Source organism: Oncorhynchus mykiss, chromosome 5 (assembly GCF_057628025.1).
Source record: "Oncorhynchus mykiss isolate SJ-2025 chromosome 5, ASM5762802v1, whole genome shotgun sequence".
Taxonomy (NCBI): domain Eukaryota; kingdom Metazoa; phylum Chordata; class Actinopteri; order Salmoniformes; family Salmonidae; genus Oncorhynchus; species Oncorhynchus mykiss.
In genome coordinates, this window is record NC_143026.1 from 84,520,091 (window position 1) to 84,538,824 (window position 18,734).

The 18,734-nt window shown below is 45.0% G+C and overlaps 1 protein-coding gene across 3 annotated transcripts in view; it reads right to left on the bottom strand.

The window, feature by feature from the left end:
• The window catches only part of adcyap1r1b (ADCYAP receptor type Ib), a 67,087-nt gene that overhangs the window by 11,797 nt on the left and 36,556 nt on the right, over window positions 1-18,734 (bottom strand). For all 3 annotated transcript variants that reach the window (NM_001124641.1, XM_090233548.1, XM_036976501.2), the window contains 8 exon segments: window positions 11,088-11,179; window positions 11,351-11,420; window positions 11,718-11,778; window positions 11,906-12,059; window positions 13,055-13,187; window positions 16,393-16,490; window positions 16,675-16,784; window positions 17,421-17,534. In NM_001124641.1, coding sequence (NP_001118113.1) covers window positions 11,088-11,179; window positions 11,351-11,420; window positions 11,718-11,778; window positions 11,906-12,059; window positions 13,055-13,187; window positions 16,393-16,490; window positions 16,675-16,784; window positions 17,421-17,534 — 832 coding nt within the window.

Here is an 18,734-nt window from a genome sequence, read left to right on the forward strand (position 1 = left end):
AATTGAACTTCAGTTCATGAAAATACATAGCTAGCCAGCTACTTAACCCTGTTGCCCAAAGCTAACGTTATAAGCAGCCAGCTAGCTTCATCTGGCTAGTGAAGCTCGACCTGACCGGGTTATGTGTTGTGAAGCTAGCCACGATAAGGATTAGGCACAATAGTGGAATTTGCGGTTTGCCTTCAAAATAAAATTCCCTCTTTGAAAGTGATGCAGAAGGTTACAATTGGTGGAATCATGCCATATTTAGACTAGATAATGTAAAGCAAAGTTGGAATGTGAAGCAATGAAATGAGGTATCAGTCTACTCGGTGACACCCACAGAACACAACTGTGAAGAGTTTACGCAGATATTAGCATTGTAGCTCTTATTGCAGGTACTGTGACTGTGTGAAATCACCTCCCTAGTCAGCCTTTTGTGTGTATTGACATTCATATTGCACTGTACAGCTTTACCTAAGGATTGGGGATCAATGAAATGGGGTAACAGTCTACTCAATACCCAATATAATTTTTCCCAACGTCCTCCTCAGAGTTATCAGACTACAAAGCATGTTCAATACACATAGGTTGACAATAAATGTCTCAATTCACAGCTGTTTCAGAGTCCCGCAATAAGCGCCACAATGCTAATGTTCTCTGGGTGTCACTGAGTAGACTGATACCCCATGTCATTGATCCACATTCCATAGGTAAAGCTGTACAGTGAAATAAGTATGCCCCCAATGCAATTCTAAAGTATAATACATCAGTGTGATTTCAACATATTTTTGTCAAAATAACAAATCATTGTCTTTTCTTGATTTTATATAACAACATTCCAACCTCATTTAGCATGATCTATTCAATTATTGCATAATTCTACTATTTGTATTCATTTGCATCACTGTCAATTACATGTTTTATTTTGAAGGCTAACCGCATAGTCTACTATTGTGGCTAATCCTCATTGTGGCTAGCTTCACATAGATGGGTCCGACCACCATTAATCAAATAAGAACTGTATTATAAATTAGGGTTATTTTAGATGATGACACCTAGCGAGATAGTGAGCTAGCTAACGATAGCTACTGAAACATATTATGTTGTTTTGCTTTGTTTTGGGGGAAGAACATTGTTTGCATCCATGAGCTAGCTAGCTTTTTTTATGACCATCACTGTACGTGCGCAAGACAACTTTACCAGCATCATAGCATACGTATCGATGAATCGTTGTGACATTTGAAATACGAGTGTAATCATTGTGTAATAACTACGTAAAACATTTATGAAAGCGTTAAATTATTATGTGATGTGCAGAAATATTCAGGTCCTAAATGGTCAACAAGCTTATTTGACACGTCAAATAGTGTTACTTAACGTGTATCTTTTTTGACACGCAAAGACCCAAACGGCGTTTCATAGAAATCCTGGGTGAGAATGAAATGACTGAGCAAATGAACAAGAAACAACACAGCAAGTAAGTGAAAGAAATAGGTTTTGATTATGTTTTACTGGTAATGGGGACATACGTAAATGCCCCCCAAAAAACCTTTTGGTGAGTGTGGTGTGTGTGTGTGTGTGTGTGTGTGTGTGTGTGTGTGTGTGTGTGTAACCTTTATTTAACTAGGCAAGTCAGTTAATTAAGAACAAATTCTTATTTACAAAGACGGCCTACCCCAGCCAAACCTGGACGACGTTGGGACAATTGTGCGCCGCCCTATGGGACTCCCAATCACGGCCGGATGTGATACAGCCTGGATTCGAAACAGGGACTGTAGTGACGCCTCTTGCACCTAGATGCAGTGCCTTAGACTGCTGCGTCCATCTGTGTGAGATAACTATTTAACTGTACTAGAATACTTAAAAAGCCACAACATTTTTAAATAACGGTTATTGGTATCGGGTTATTTGGCAAGGAAAATATTGGATATCGGTATCGGCAAAAACGGTCATATTGGTGCATCACTAATAACATTTCCCCGATTCTCTGCGCTGTCTCGTACTTGCTGCCCATATGAGAGCTGGGCTGCCCATATGAGAGCTTCGCTGTCTCGTACTTGCTGCCCATATGAGAGCTTCACTGTCTCGTACTTGCTGCCCATATGAGAGCTGCGCTGTCTCGTACATGCTGCCCATTTGAGAGCTGCGCTGTCTCGTACTTGCTGCCCATATTAGAGCTGGGCTGTCTCATACTTGCTGCCCACATGAGAGCTGCGCTGTCTCGTACTTGCTGCCCACATGAGAGCTGCGCTGTCTTGTACTTGCTGCCCATATGAGAGCTGGGCTGTCTCTTACAAGCTGCCCATATGATAGCTGCGCTGTCTCTTACATGCTGCCCATATGAGAGCTTCGCTGTCTCATACTTGCTGCCCATATGAGAGCTTCTCTGTTTCATGATTGCTGCCCACATGAGAGCTGCGCTGGCTCATACTTGCTGGCCATATGAGAGCTGCGCTAACTCGTACTTGCTGCCCATATGAGAGCTTCTCTGTCTCATACTTGCTGCCCACATGAGAGCTTCTCTGTTTCATACTTGCTGCCCACATGAGAGCTTCTCTGTCTCATACTTGCTGCCCACATGAGAGCTTCTCTGTCTCGTACTTGCTGCCCACATGAGAGCTTCTCTGTCTCATACTTGCTGCCCATATGAGAGCTTCTCTGTCTCGTACTTGCTGCCCATATGAGAGCTTCTCTATCTCATACTTGCTGCTCACATGAGAGCTGCGCTATCTCGTACTTGCTGCCCATATGAGAGCTTCTCTGTCTCATACTTGCTGCCCACATGAGAGATGCGCTATCTCGTACTTGCTGCCCATATGAGAGCTTCTCTCTCATAATTGCTGCCCACATGAGAGCTGCGCTGTCTCATACTTGCTGCCCATATGAGAGCTGCGCTAACTCGTACTTGCTGCCCATATGAGAGCTTCTCTGTCTCGTACTTGCTGCCCACATGAGAGCTGCGCTGTCTCGTACTTGCTGCCCATTTGAGAGCTGCGCTGTCTCGTACTTGCTGCCTATATGAGAGCTGCGCTAACTCGTACTTGCTGCCCATATGAGAGATTCTCTGTCTCGTACTTGCTGCCCACATGAGAGCTGCGCTGTCTCGTACTTGCTGCCCATTTGAGAGCTTCGCTGCCTCGTACTTGATGCCAATATGAGAGCTTCTCTGTCTCTTACTTGATACCAATATGAGAGCTTCGCTGTCTCATACTTGATGCCAATATGAGAGCTTCGCTGCCTCGTACTTGCTGCCCATATGAGAGCATTGCTGCCTCGTACTTGATGCCAATATGAGACCTTCCTTGTCTCGTACTTGCTGCCCATATGAGAGCTGCGCTGTTTCTTACTTGCTGCCCATATGAGAGCTTTGCTGCCTCGTACTTGCTGCCCACATGAGAGATGCGCTATCTCGTACTTGCTGCCCATATGAGAGCTTCTCTGTCTCATAATTGCTGCCCACATGAGAGCTGCGCTGGCTCATACTTGCTGCCCATATGAGAGCTGCGCTAACTCGTACTTGCTGCCCATATGAGAGCTTCTCTGTCTCATACTTGCTGCCCACATGAGAGCTTCTCTGTTTCATACTTGCTGCCCACATGAGAGCTTCTCTGTCTCATACTTTTTGCCCACATGAGAGCTTCTCTGTCTCGTACTTGCTGCCCACATGAGAGCTTCTCTGTCTCATACTTGCTGCCCACATGAGAGCTTCTCTGTCTCGTACTTGCTGCCCATATGAGAGCTTCTCTGTCTCATACTTGCTGCTCACATGAGAGCTGCGCTATCTCATACTTGCTGCCCATATGAGAGCTTCTCTGTCTCATACTTGCTGCCCACATGAGAGATGCGCTATCTCGTACTTGCTGCCCATATGAGAGCTTCTCTGTCTCATAATTGCTGCCCATATGAGAGCTGCGCTGTCTCATACTTGCTGCCCATATGAGAGCTGCGCTAACTCGTACTTGCTGCCCATATGAGAGCTTCTCTGTCTCGTACTTGCTGCCCACATGAGAGCTGCGCTGTTTCGTACTTGCTGCCCATTTGAGAGCTGCGCTGTCTCGTACTTGCTGCCCATATGAGAGCTTCGCTGTCTCGTACTTGCTGCCCATTTGAGAGCTGCACTATCTCGTACTTGCTGCCCATATGAGAGCTGCGCTGTCTCGTACTTGCTGCCCATTTGAGAGCTGCGCTGTCTCGTAGTTGCTGCCCATATGAGAGCTTCGCTGCCTCGTACTTGATGCCAATATGAGAGCTTTGCCGTCTCGTACTTGATGCCAATATGAGAGCTTCGCTGTCTTGTACTTGCTGCCCATATGAGAGCTTTGGTAGAGAATATGTGATTGATAAACTATAAGAGCTGCGCTGTCTCATACTTGCTGCCCATATGAGAGCTGCGCTAACTCGTACTTGCTGCCCATTTGAGAGCTGCGCTATCTCGTACTTGCTGCCCATATGAGAGCTTCGCTGTCTCGTACTTGCTGCCCATTTGAGAGCTGCACTATCTCGTACTTGCTGCCCATATGAGAGCTTCTCTGTCTCGTATTTGCTGCCCACATGAGAGCTGCGCTGTCTCGTACTTGCTGCCCATTTGAGAGCTGCGCTGTCTCGTAGTTGCTGCCCATATGAGAGCTTCGCTGCCTCGTACTTGATGCCAATATGAGAGCTTCGCTGTCTCGTACTTGATGCCAATATGAGAGCTTCGCTGTCTTGTACTTGCTGCCCATATGAGAGCTTCGCTGCCTCGTACTTGATGCCAATATGAGACCTTCCTTGTCTCGTACTTGCTGCCCATATGAGAGCTGCGTTGTTTCTTACTTGCTGCCCATTTGAGAGCTTCGCTGCCTCGTACTTGATGCCCATATGAGAGCTGTGCTGTCTCATACTTACTGCCCATATGAGAGCTTTGGTAGAGAATATGTGATTGATAAACGGTATGAGAGCAGATATGGATATTTTTAAACAGAGTTGGTCCCAATTAAGATATCTTGATATTTCAACTATTTCCACTCTTCAATGCTTGTATTTCTAGCTCCAATAGTACAATAATATCTAACAATAATAATAAAAAATAATAAAAATACACACAATTCAGAAAAATAAGAAAATAAGTTATATACTGTAGGAGGCGCCATGACTAAAATCCAGTATACACATATAAACTGGGTGAAACAGTATGTACATTTTATTAAAGTGACCAGTGTTCAATGACTATGTACATAGGGCAGCAGTCTCTAAGGTGCAGGGTAGAGTACCGGGTGGTAGCCTGTTAGTAACAGTGACTAAGGTTCAGGGCAGGGTACTGGGCACAGGCCGGCTAGTGGTGACTGTTTAGCAGTCTGATTGGCCTGGAGATAGAAGCTCTTTCTCAGACTCTCGGTCCCAGCTTTGATGCACCTGTACTGTTTCCCCCATTCTAGATGGTAGCGGAATGAACAGGCCAAAAGGCCATTTTTGGCCTTCCTGTGACACTGGGTGCTGTAGATGTTGTGGAGGGCAGGCAGTGTGCCCCCGGTGATGTGTTGGGCTAACCACACCACCCTCTGGAGAGACCTGCGGTTGCAGATGGTGCAATTCATCAGGGTCTTTGGGGCGAAGCCGCGCTGTTGCGCCTTCTTCACCATGCTGTCAGTGTGAAGGGACTATTTCAGGTTGTCCTTGATGTGCATGCAGAGGAACTTGAAGCTTTTGACCCTCTCCAATGTTGTCCCGTCGATGTGGATGGGGGCGTGCTCTCTCTGCTGTCTCCTGTAGTCCATGATCAGCTCCTTTGTTTTGTTGACATTGAGGGAAAGGTTATTTTCCTGGCACCACTCCACCAGGGCTCACACCTCCTCCTTGTAGGCTGTCTCATCAATGTTGGTAATCCTTCTTCCAAGATGGCGTAGCAGTGCAGACGTGGTTTGTCGTCTTCTCGTTTACTTTTTGTATTTCTCGTCTTTTTTGTATATATTGTATATATTCCAATTTATTTTTCAATCTCTTTTTCCATTTTTAAATCAAATATACCTTCCGGTAACCAGCCTCACTCAATGTGACACGGATCTGCAATTTTTTTTAGACCTTGTAGCCAAAACTCATCAGAAGATAGCCAGCTAATTAGCTACTAGCTATTTAGTCATTGTTAGCCACTGCTAGTGGCCTTTACCCTCTGCTCAGGCACCAGCCGTTTTTTAGCCTGGATAATACCTGCCAGCCTCAGACGTTTTTTCTCCACTACATTGCCAGATTCCTGCCGTAAACCCTGGACCATTGATCATCCCAGCTAGCTAGCTGCCACTGAGAGACCCAGCCCCGAAGCTAGCCCTGAGCCAGGCGCATCTCCCAGCTAGCAAACAAAATTACCCTGGCCCGGTCCTTCGTCGACACGGCACCTCGCCGTACCACCACGGCTGGTCCTCAGACGTAATTCCATCAGCTGTGCCTTCAATCGGCCTTTGCCAGACGTACATGCCTTAGATACCTCCTTTGTCCCACCTCATCACATGCAGAGACCTCACCCAGTATAACCAGCGTGTCCAGAGATGCAACCTCTCTTATCATCACTCAGTGCCTGGGCTTACCTCCAATGTACACGCACCCCACCATACCCCTGTCTGCACATTATGACCTGAATCTATTCTACCACGCCCAGAAATCTGCTCCTTTTATTCTCTGTCCAAAACGCATTAGACAACCAGTTTTGCTAGCCTACAGCCGTACCCTCATCCTTCTTCTCCTCTGTTCCTTGGGTGATGTGGAGGATAACCCAGGCCCTGCGAGTCCCCAGGCACTCTCATTTGTTGACTTCTGTAATCAAAAAAGCCTTGGTTTCATGCATGTTAACATCAGAAGCTTCCTCCCTAAGTTTGTTTTACTCACTGCTTTAGCACACTCCGCCAACCCTGATGTCCTTGCCATGTCTGAATCCTGGTTTAGGAAGGCCACCAAAAATGTCCATACCCAACTACAACACTTTCCATCAAGATATAACTGCCAAAGGGGGAGGAGTTGCAATCTACTGCAGAGAAAGCTTGCAAAGATCAGTCAGACTTTCCAGGTCTATTCCGACACAGTTCAAACTTCTAATTTAAAAAAATAATCTCTCCAGAAATAAGTCTTTTACTGTTGCCGCCTGTTATAGATCCCCCTCAGCTGCCAGCTATGCCCTGGACACCATATGTGAATTGATTGCCCCACATCTATCTTCAGAGTTCGTTCTGTTAGGTGACCTAAATTGGGATATGCTTAACACCCCAGCAGTCCAACAATCTAAGCCTGATGCCCTCAATCTCACACAAATAATCAAGGAAACCACCAGGTACAACCCTAAATCCGTAAACATGGGCACCCTCATAGATATTATCCTGACCAACTTGCCCTCCAAATACACCTCTGCTGTTTTCAATCAGGATCTCAGCGATCACTGCCTCATTGCCTGCATCCACTATTGGTCCACGGTCAAATGATCACCCCTCATCACTAAAGATTGGAAAGCTGCTGCGGGCACCCCCCTCTTCAAAAGGGGGTGACACTCTAGACCCAAACTGTTACAGACCTATATCCATCCTGCCCTGCCTTTCTAAAGTCTTTGAAAGCCAAGTTAATAAACAGATCACTGACCATTTCGAATCCCACCGTACCTTCTCCGCTGTGCAATCCGGTTTCCGAGCTGGTCACGGGTGCACCTCAGCCACGCTCAAGGTACTAAACAATATCATAACCGCCATCGATAAAAGACAGTACTGTGCAGCCGTCTTCAACGACCTGGCCAAGGCTCTCGACTCTGTCAATCACTGTATTCTTATCGACAGACTCAATAGCCTTGGTTTCTCAAATGACTGCCTCGCCTGGTTCACCAACTACTTGGACAACTACGAATACCTAGGTGTCTGGCTAGACTGTAAACTCTCCTTCCAGACTCATATCAAACATCTCCAATCCAAAATCAAATGTAGAATCGGCTTTCTATTTCGCAACAAAGCCTCCTTCACTCACGCCGCCAAACTTACCCTCGTAAAACTGACTATCCTACCAATCCTCGACTTCGGCGATGTCATCTACAAAATAGCTTCCAATACTCTACTCAGCAAATTGGATGTAGTCTATCACAGTGCCATCCGTTTTGTTACCAAAGCGCCTTATACCACCCACTACTGCGACCTGTATGCTCTAGTTGGCTGGCCCTCGCTACATATTTGTCGCCAGACCCACTGGCTCCAGGACATCTATAAGTCTATGCTAGGTAAAGCTCTGCCTTATCTCAGCTCACTGGTCACGGTAACAACACCCACCCGTAGCACGCGCTCCAGCAGATATATCTCACTGGTCATCCCCAAAGCCAACACCTCCTTTGGCCGCCTTTCCTTACAGTTCTCTGCTGCCAGTGACTGGAACGAATTGCAAAAATCGCTGAAGCTGGAGGGTTACATTTCCCTCACTAACTGTAAACATCAGCCATCTGAGCAGCTAACCGATCGCTGCAGCTGTACATAGCCCATCTGTAAATAGCCCACCCACCCAATCTACCTACCTCATCCCCATATTGTTTATATTTACTTTGCTGCTCTTTTGCACACCAGTATCACTACTTACACACCATCATCTGCTCATCATCATCTGCTCATCAATCACTCTAGTGTTAATCTGCTAAATTGTAATTACTTTGCTACTATGGCCTATTTATTACCATACCTCCTCATGCCATTTGCACACACTGTATATAGACTTCATTTTTTTCCATTGTGTTATTGACTGTACGCTTGTTTTTTCCATTTGTAACTCGGTGTTGTTGTTTCTGTCACACTGCTTTGCTTTATCTTGGCCAGGTTGCAATTGTAAATGAGAACTTGTCCTCAACTAGCTTACCTGGTTAAATAAAGGTGAAAAAATAAAATTAGGCCTATCTCTGTTGTGTCATCAGGAAACTTGATGATTGAGTTTGAGATGTATGTGGCCACGCAGTCATGGGTGAACCGAGTACAGGAGGGGTCTGAGAACGCACCCCTGTGGGGCCCCTGTGTTGAATATTAGCTTGGCAGAGGTGTTGTTGCCTACCTTCACCACTTGGGGTCGGCCAGTCAGGAAGTCCAGGACCCAGTTGCATAGGGAGGGGTTCAGACCCGTGGCCCTGAGCTTAGTGATGAGCTTGGATGGCACTATGGTGTAGAAGGCTGAACTATTGTCAATAAAAATCATTCTTACATAGGTATTTCTCTTGTCCAGGTGGGATAGGGCAGTGTGCAGTGCAATGGCGATTGTGTCGTCCTTGGATTTGTTGGGGTGGTATGCAAATTGTAGTGTGTCTAGGGTGTCAGTTAAGGTGGAGGTGATATGGTCCTCAACTAGCCTATCAAAGCACTTAATGATTACAGAAGTGAGTAATGATAGTCATTTAGTTCAGTTACTTTCACTTTCTTGAGTTCAGGAACAATGGTTAGGATAAAAGGCTAGGATATGGAGAGATTGAATATATCCGTAAAAACTCCAGCCAACTGGTCTGCACATGCTCTGAGGACGCATCTTGGGATGTCGTCTGGGCCGGCAGCCTTGTGAGAGTTAACATGCTTCAATGACTCATGTCAGCCACGGAGAATGAGAGCACACAGTCCTCATGAGCATTGTGGGCCCGCGTCGGTGGCTCCATGTTGTTTTCCTTGAAGTGGGCGTAAAAGGTGTTCAACTTATCTGGGAGCTGGGCATCAGTGTTGTCACGTTCTGACCTTTATTTCCTTTGTTTTGTATTTATTTAGTATGGTCAGGGCGTTAGTTGGGTGGGCAGTCTATGTTTGTTTTTCTATGATTTGGGTATTTCTATGTTTCGGCCTAGTATGGTTCTCAATCAGAGGCAGGTGTCATTAGTTGTCTCTGATTGAGAATCATACTTAGGTAGCCTGGGTTTCACTGTGTGTTTGTGGGTGATTGTTCCTGTCTCTGTGTTTGCACCAGATAGGACTGTTTTGGGTTTTCACGTTTCTTGTTTTTGTAGTCAGTTGTTCATGTGTACCTTTACGTATTAAAAGAACCATGGACACTTACCACGCCGCATATTGGTCCTCTGATCCTTTTCGCCTCTCCTCTTCAGAAGAAGAGGAGGAAATCCCTTACAAGTGTCTATATACCCCCTGTATAAATCCTCCTTATTGTTATTTTTATTGTGTCATTTACATTTTTTTAACTTTAGTTTATTTAGTAAATATTATATTAACTTTCTTGAACTGCATTGTTGGTTAAGGACTTGTAACTAAGCATTTCACGGTAAGGTCTTCTACACCTGTTGTATTCGGCGCATGTGACATTTTATTTGATACATGGCAGGCTTTCCCTTTATAATCTATGATTGTCTGGAGTCCACGCCACATACGTCTCGTGTCTGAGTCGTTGAATTGTGACTCCACTTTGTCCCTGTACAGTAGTGTTGCCCCTTTAATTGCCATATGGAGGTTATAGCTGGTCTGTTTGTTCACATCCATGTTCCCAGTCACCTTGCCATGGTTAAATACAATGGTTTGCGCTTTCAGTTTTACGTGAATGCTGCCATCTATCCACGGTTTTTGGTTTGTATAAATTCTAATCATCACAGTGGGAACAACATTCTCTATGTTCTTCCTGATGAGTGTATACTGTATGTCAATACTATTCTCAGAGCCAACCCGGAACATTTCCCAGTGGAGGTTGTGTACTCTGGTCCACCCCTATCATATGTATAAACTGTATTTTTTACCGTCTATTGCACCTTGCCTTTGCCGCTTGGCCATCGCTCATCCATATACTTGCATGTACATATACTCATTCACCCCTTTAGATTTGTGTGTATTAGGTTGGGTAATTTTTAGATTTCTTGTTAGATATTACTGTTCTGTCGGAACTAGAAGCACAAGCATTTCGCTACACTCGCATTAACATCTGCTAACCATGAGTATTTGACCAATAAAATGTGATTTGATTTGATAATATACTCATGACATCATCAACAGTGGACCAACATACTCATGACATAATCAATAGAGGACCAACATACAGAACCAACTGGTATATAGAATAGCCAAAAACATATGACATGATGAACAATTGAAAGAGCCACTAATGTAGTAGATACAATTTCACACACAAGCATACTTCTTGTGACTTACAGGTAAATACTGGATTCGTTCCCACCGATGTCTGGTGACTGCAGTTTCTGGACAAGGATGATTATGATGCCGATGAAGAGGACAAAGTTGATCTGTAGAAAAAGAAGATGTGTATTTACAGGACAAATGCCTATATTCACTCATCTGTCTTAGGTATTTAACAGCTATTAATTTGACTGAATTAGTTATTTTTAAATATTGAAATGTATTAACATTTATAGTAATCAATAAGTGATTGAATTGATAATTGATTAGTGCCTCACCATGATAGAAGCCAGCACAGGTCCCTTAATCACCCACCAGATACCAGCATTATCATTCATATCCCAACACCTGGAGACAGAGAGGGAGGGAGAGAGAGGGGGAGGGAGGGAAGAGGGAGGGAGGGAAAGAGTGAAGGCGAGAGCGAATGAGGGAGGTAAGGAGGGAGGAGGGAGGGATGGATGGAGAAAGGGAGAGCAATAGGGAAGGAGGGAGGGAGGGAGGGAGGGAGGGAGGGAGGGAGGGAGGGAGGGAGGGAGGGAGGGGAAAAGTTCAAATACAGAAATATTAAAGAATCATGTACATTTACTATTGTCATCATTACCTTCATAATATAGTCAATTGAGTGTTATGGTAGTGGTAACTCACCCTATGTCATCAAAGTGCAGCCTGAGTACTGCCCATATCACCACACATATAGTGGGGGTCCCTGAATACACAAAAGACACGCACATAAACACACACACACACACATACAAACACACTTACACACTTACACTTTCACTTGATTAATTCAGTTTGATTAGGTAAACAGTACATGATGATTGTTGTCTCACCCCAGCCAATGATGGTATACCAGTAGAAGTATCTTCTCTCAGGGAAGAATGTCTCTACTAACAGAGTGAAGAGGTACAGGCCCTCAATGAACAGCCAGAAGTAGTTAGATAGGACACAGTAGTGAAAGAACACCATCACCACCTTACACTCCACCTACAGACAAAAAGAGAGAGAGAGAGAGAGAGAGAGAGAGCAAGACAGACAGAGAGAGAGAGAGAGAAAGAGAGAGAGAGAGAGTGAGAGAGAGAGAGAGAGAGTGAGAGAGAGAGAGAGAGAGAGAGAGAGTGAGACAGAGAGAGAGAGCGAGACAGAGAGAGACAGGGAGAGAGAGAGCGAGACAGAGAGAGTGAGTGAGACAGAGAGAGAGAGAGCGAGAGAGAGAGTGAGACAGAGAGAGAGAGAGCGAGAGAGAGAGAGAGCGAGACAGAGGGGGAGAGAGAGAGAGCGAGAGAGACAGAGAGAGAGAGAGAGAGACAGAGAGAGATAGAAAGAGAGAGAGAGAGAGACAGAGAGACAGAGGAGGAGAGAGAGACAGAGGGAGAGAGAGAGAGAGAGAGAGAGAGAGAGAGAGAGAGACAGAGAGAGAGAGAGACAGACAGAGAGACAGAGAGAGAGAGAGAGAGAGAGAGAAAGAGAGAGAGAGAGACAGACAGAGGAAGAGCGAAAGAGAGACAGAAAAACAGACAGTTGGTTCAGGATGTGTGTGAGTGTGTGTACAGTATGTCTTTGTCTGTGTGTGACTAATGGTAGTAACGTTACTTTTGATACTGGCGCTCCGAGGCAGGTGTTGAAATCACTAAGCAGCACTAACTTTGAAGCAGTGTGCCGATGCTTGTATCCCTTCATCAGGAGCATGTGAGCAATGGCGGCCAAAGCTTTGTTTTGTCGAACAACCACCTGATTGGTTTGGTATTGGTTTCTGTAGAATGCAAAAAGGCTACCCTGCGCACGTGCTACGGCATATGCGACGTCATCTATAATAATTTGGCTGCTCTAAATTCTTTTGACCGGTAGGTGCCACAAGTGTACAATGTGTTGATCATAGCCTCGAGTAATGAACCTATTTTCGACACAATAGGCTAGAAATGCTTCCGAAAGCTTAGTTCCCCATCACTAACTAACAGTGTGTGTGTGGTATGCCTACTCACAGTGTGTAAGAAGCAGTGGTTGCTGTCCTCCTCTGCGTACAGGACCCCGTCCTTGATGAAGACAGAGATGGCTCTCAGAATGAATGACACAAACAGGTTCATGTGGATGAAGTTCCTGGTGCAATGCAGCTTCCTGTGAACACAGCCAATCACAGCTCAGACAACAACAACCACAGCCAATCACAGCTCAGACAACAACATCCACAAAACCTGGGTCAACCAATCTCTAAACAAGCAATCCCACCTACTGTAGAGTCTGTTACACTAAAGCACCATGTCTTGACTTTTATATTATCTTGTCTTATATTATCTGATATGTTCTATGTTCTGTTATTAATTTACATAATAATAATAATAATCTTACAAGCCATCTAGTCCTGCTGTATGTAAAATAATTAGATGAAAGCTCCCGAACATCTCTGTGTTCCTCTTGATCTAGCTAGAAACACAGGTACCTATATGACATTTACGTGAAGAGAAGACGGAGAAAAAGAGGATGGAGGTCGGGCTGCCTTCTGAAAATTCGTAGTCGAGCGAGTAAAACCCCACTGCCATACTTTCTATTGGCAAACATAAAATCATTGGAAAATAAAATCGATGACCTACGAGCATGATTAAACTACCAATGGGAAATTAAAAACTGTAATATCTTATGTTTCACTGAGTCGTGGCTGAACGACGACATGAATAACATACAGCTGGCGGGTTTTACACTGTATCGGCAGGATAGAACAGTAGCCTCTGGTAAGACAAGGGGTGGCGGTCTATGTATACTTGTAAACAACAGCTGGTGCACGATATCTAAGGAAGTCTCGAGGTTTTGCTCACCTGAGGTAGAGTATCTCATGATAAGCTGTAGACCACACTATCTACCTAGAGAGTTTTCATCTGTCTACATACCAGCACAGACCGATGCTGGCACTAAGACCACACTCAATGAGCTGTATACCGCCATAAGCAAACAGGAAAAGGCTCATCCAGGTGGTGCTCCTAGTGGACGAGGACTTTAATGCAGGGAAATTAAATCAGTTTTACCAAAAAACTCTCGACCACCTTTACTCCACACACAGAGACTGACCATAATTCTATCATCCTGATTCCTGCTTACAAGCTAAATTTAAAGCAGGAGGCACCAGTGACTCAGCAAATGCTAAGCTACAGGACTGTTTTGCTAGCACAGACTCAAATATGTTCCGGGATTCTTCTGATGGCATTTAGGAGTGTACCACATCAGTCATTGGCTTCATCAAAAAGTGCATCAATGATGTCATCCCCACAGTGACTGTACGTACATACCCCAACTAGAAGCCATGGATTACAGGCAACATTCACTCTGAGCTAAAGGGTAGAGCTGCCGCTTTCAAGGAGCGGGACTCTAACCGGGAAGCTTATAAGATATCCCGCTATGCCCTCCGACGAACCATCAAACAGGCAAAGCATCAATACAGGACTAAGATCGAATCATACAACACCGGCTCCGACACTCATCGGATGTGGCAGAGCTTGAAAACTATTACAGACTACAAAGTGAAACACATCCGAGAGCTGCCCAGTGACAAGAGCCTACCAGATGAGCTAAATTACTTCTATGCTCGCTTCGAGGCAAGTAACACTGAAACATGCATGAGAGCATCAGCTGTTCCAGACGACTGTGTGATCATGCTCTCCACAGCCGATGTGAGTAAGACCTTTAAACAGGTCAACATTCACAGACGGATTACCAGGACGTGTAGGATGCGCTGACCAACTGGCAAGTGTCTTCACTGACATTTTCAACCTCAGTCTAATACCAACATGTTTCAAGCAGACCAAACATACTCCCTGTGATCAAGAACACTAAGGTAACCTGTCTAAATGACTACTGACCCCTAGCACTCATGTCTGTGGCCAAGAAGAGCTTTGAAAGACTGGTCATAGCTTACATCAACACCATTATCCCAGAAACCCTAGACCCACTCCAATTTGCATACCGCCCTAACAGATCCACAGATTATGCAATCTCTATTGCACTCTACACTGCCCTTTCCAACCTGGACAAAAGGAAACACCTATGTGAGAATGCTATTCATTGATTACAGCTCAGCGTTTAACACCATAGTGCCCTCGAAGCTCATCACTAAGCTAAGGACCCTGGGACTAAACACCTCCCTCTGCAACTGGATCCTGGACTTCCTGACGGGCCGCCCCCAAGTGGTAAGGGTAGGTAACAACACATCTACCATGCTAATCCTCAACATGGGGGCCCCTTAGGGGTGCGGGCTCAGAGCCCTCCTGTACTCCCTGTTCACTCATGACTGCATGGCCAGGCACGAATGCAACACTATCATTAAGTTTGCTGATGACACAACAGTGGTATCCCTGATCACTGACAACGATGAAACAGCCTATAGGGAGGAGGTCACAGACCTGGCCATATGGTGCCAGGACAACAACCTTTCCTTCATAGTGATCAAGACAAAGGAGATGATTGTGGACTACAAGAAAAGGAGGACCGAGCACGCCCCCATTCTCATCGACGGGGCTGCAGTGGAGCAGGTTGAGAGCTTAAAGTTCCTTGGTGTCCACATGACCAACAAACTAACATGGTCCAAGCACAGCAAGACAGTTGTGAAGAGGGCACGACAAAACCTATTCCCCCTCAGGAGACTGAAAAGATTTGGCATGAGTCCTCAGATCCTCAAAAGGTTATACAGCTGCACCATCGAGAGCATCCTGACTGGTTGCATCACTGTCTGGTACGGCAACTGCTCGTCCTCCGACCGCAAGGCACTACAGAAGGTAGTGCGTACGGCCCAGTACATCACTGTGGCCAAGCTTCCTGTCATCCAAGACCTCTATACCAGACGGTGTCAGAGGAAGGCCTTAAATTGTAAAAGACTCGAGCCACCCTAGTCATTGTTCTCTCTGCTACTGCATGGCAAGCAGTACCGGAGCTCCAAGTCTAGGTCCAAGAGGCTTCTAAACAGCTTCTACCCCCAAGCCATAAGACTCCTGAACATCGAATCAAATGGCTACCCAGACTATTTGCATTGCCCCCCCCCCTCCCCCCTCTTTTACACTGTTGCTATTCTGTTATTATCTATGCATAGTCACTTTAATAACTCTACCTACATGTACATATTAACTCAATTACCTCAACTAACCGGTGCCCCCGCACTCTTATTTTTTTAAAGGTATTTTTTGTTTTAGTTAATTTTTAAATGGCATTGTTGGTTAGGGCTTGTAAGTAAGCATTTCACCGTAAGGTCTACAACTGTTGTATTCGGCGCATGTGACAAATAAAATTTGATTTGATCTGAGTGGGATTTTGGATTTTGACCTCTGGTGACCTTTCTCACCTGAACCTGCAAAGGATGACCATGGCTGTACAGAGAGAAACCAGAGAGGTGCTGTACCCCACCGTGTACAGAGCCTTCACCGACACGTAGTACATGTCCTGCAGTAAACAACAACAGTAAATCAAGAACACATATTCATCAGGGATATTAGCACAGACTGATGCATATACCCATATGTTTGGCATGACCATAAGGAGTTGGCAAGAGAGCAGAAACAGACTGTCCTCCAGGCTAAGGATTATGGGCAATGAGAGTGAGGGTAAGACAGTGTGGAGTGCTCACTGGATGCTCGTGGGTTCCGTTGGGTTTGTCGAACATGCAGGCATCCACATAGTGAGGGAAGGTCTCAGACCAGCCGTCCTCCGTACAGTTACGACTCACCTTCCCTAGCTCTACACACACAATAAACTATGTCAATGGTTAACGCATACAGTAGATTCAACATTTCAAAACATATTCTATTCTTATTTACAATAAAAGTGACTCCAAAATGACACAATACATTATTTACCATTAATTTCTATTGGGCACAATGTAATGTGAAACACAACCAAAACAAACAGCAAAGGCATCCAACAAATTTGTAGTCACAAGCTTCATGTAGTCATTTCATGCTATGAATAAGGGACCAAATACTTAACTTTTGACTACTTTAATACAAATGTAAGTGAATTAGTCCCAATACTTTGGTTCCCCTAAAATGGGGGGACTATGTACATAAAGTGTTGTAATTTCTAAACGGTTTACCCAATATGCATGAAAATACCCTAAAATTATGGCTGGCAGGCTGCACTTTAGCCTCATAGTTCTATCATTTTGAATCCAAAGTACTGGAGTACAGAGACAAAAATAATAATAATTGTCACTGTCCAAATACTTTTGGAGCTCACTGTATTTACCAGATGATAAGACAAGAGGTGCAAATCAATGTTAGTTACAATAGATGTACAATGTGGATGTTAACATAAAACAAATAGACAGAGTCATGCCCAAAGTATTGAGATGATTGACAGCTGTCAGTCACTGACCATCATCCTCCTCGCTCATGAACTGGATGAAGAGCTCTGGACAGCTGACCACAACCACCTCTCCCACCCGGGCAGGCTGCCAACACGTCAGGTTATCCCACAACCATGGGCACACTGGGGGCACAACACAACACAGAGATGGTGAGTACCATGATTCAATAAAAAGAGCACAACACTCACAACATTCTTAGACCTTCTTCTGTGGTTGATGGAAAAACACCTTTGAAAGACAAAGATCTGATCTTATAGATTAGAAACAGCTATTGAACCGAAACCTGAGTTAGTTCTGTGGTCAGTATAAATACTGTGGAAGTACCGATGTTACAATGGGGTATCCATGGGACAGCACAACCTCAATGCTAAGGATCCCTTTTTCGGCAAGGCCACATCTGGCCAGCAGATGGCACTAGAGGCCAAGAAAGATGCAACTGCTCAGTTTGTATAATGCAAACAATGGTAAATGGGTGTTTTCTGGTACTGCTCTAGTGTCTCTCTGTCTGCATCCAAAATTGCACTCTATTCCCTTAGTAATGAACTACTGACCAGAGGCTTTATCTCTAGGATGGTGTGTAGAGTGATGAGGTTTGTCAGGCTTGTCTGGAGGGCTGTGAGGAATACAAAAACACTCAGTATGTCATAGATGGTAGTGTGTGTGTGTTTGTGTGTGCGTGTGTATGTGTGTGAATGTGTGTATAGGGGTGAGTAGCTGTGTGGCAGTCTAATAACACTGACGGTGACTCTGCCAGACTCCCAGTCATTGATATTCACAACCATAGAGACCTCCCTCTTTCTATCACCCTCCCTCCCTCATCTCCCATACTCCCTCTATCCCTCCCCTCCCTTCCTCACTCTATCCCTCTCTTTCTTTCTACCTCTGTCTCCCTCTCTCTCTATCCCTCTCTTTTTCCACCTCTCTCTCTCTCTCTCTCTCTGTAGGTGGAGAGTAAGGTGATGTCTAACTACTTCTGGCTGTTCCCATACTCACTCCCTCTGTCGCTCTCCCTCTAGCCTTCCCTCTGTACCTCTCTCTCTCTCTCTCTCTCTCTCTCTCTCTCTCTCTCTCTCTCTCAGTTAAACATTCACATGGTCACAGTCATGCTCAGGTCACATAAGAAGAGAGACAACATTGAGTTCTTCGTTCTCTTTCCCTCTCTTCTTTTATGTAGAGAAAAGGGGTCAGTGTGTTTGGCCTTGTTTTAATTCCAGCCACATCGAGCCACAGTGAAAATAGCATCAGAGAGATGCAACCAAGGTCTGAGAAACTGCATCTCTACTGAGACAGAGAGAGAGAAAGAGACAGAGGGATAGAAAGAA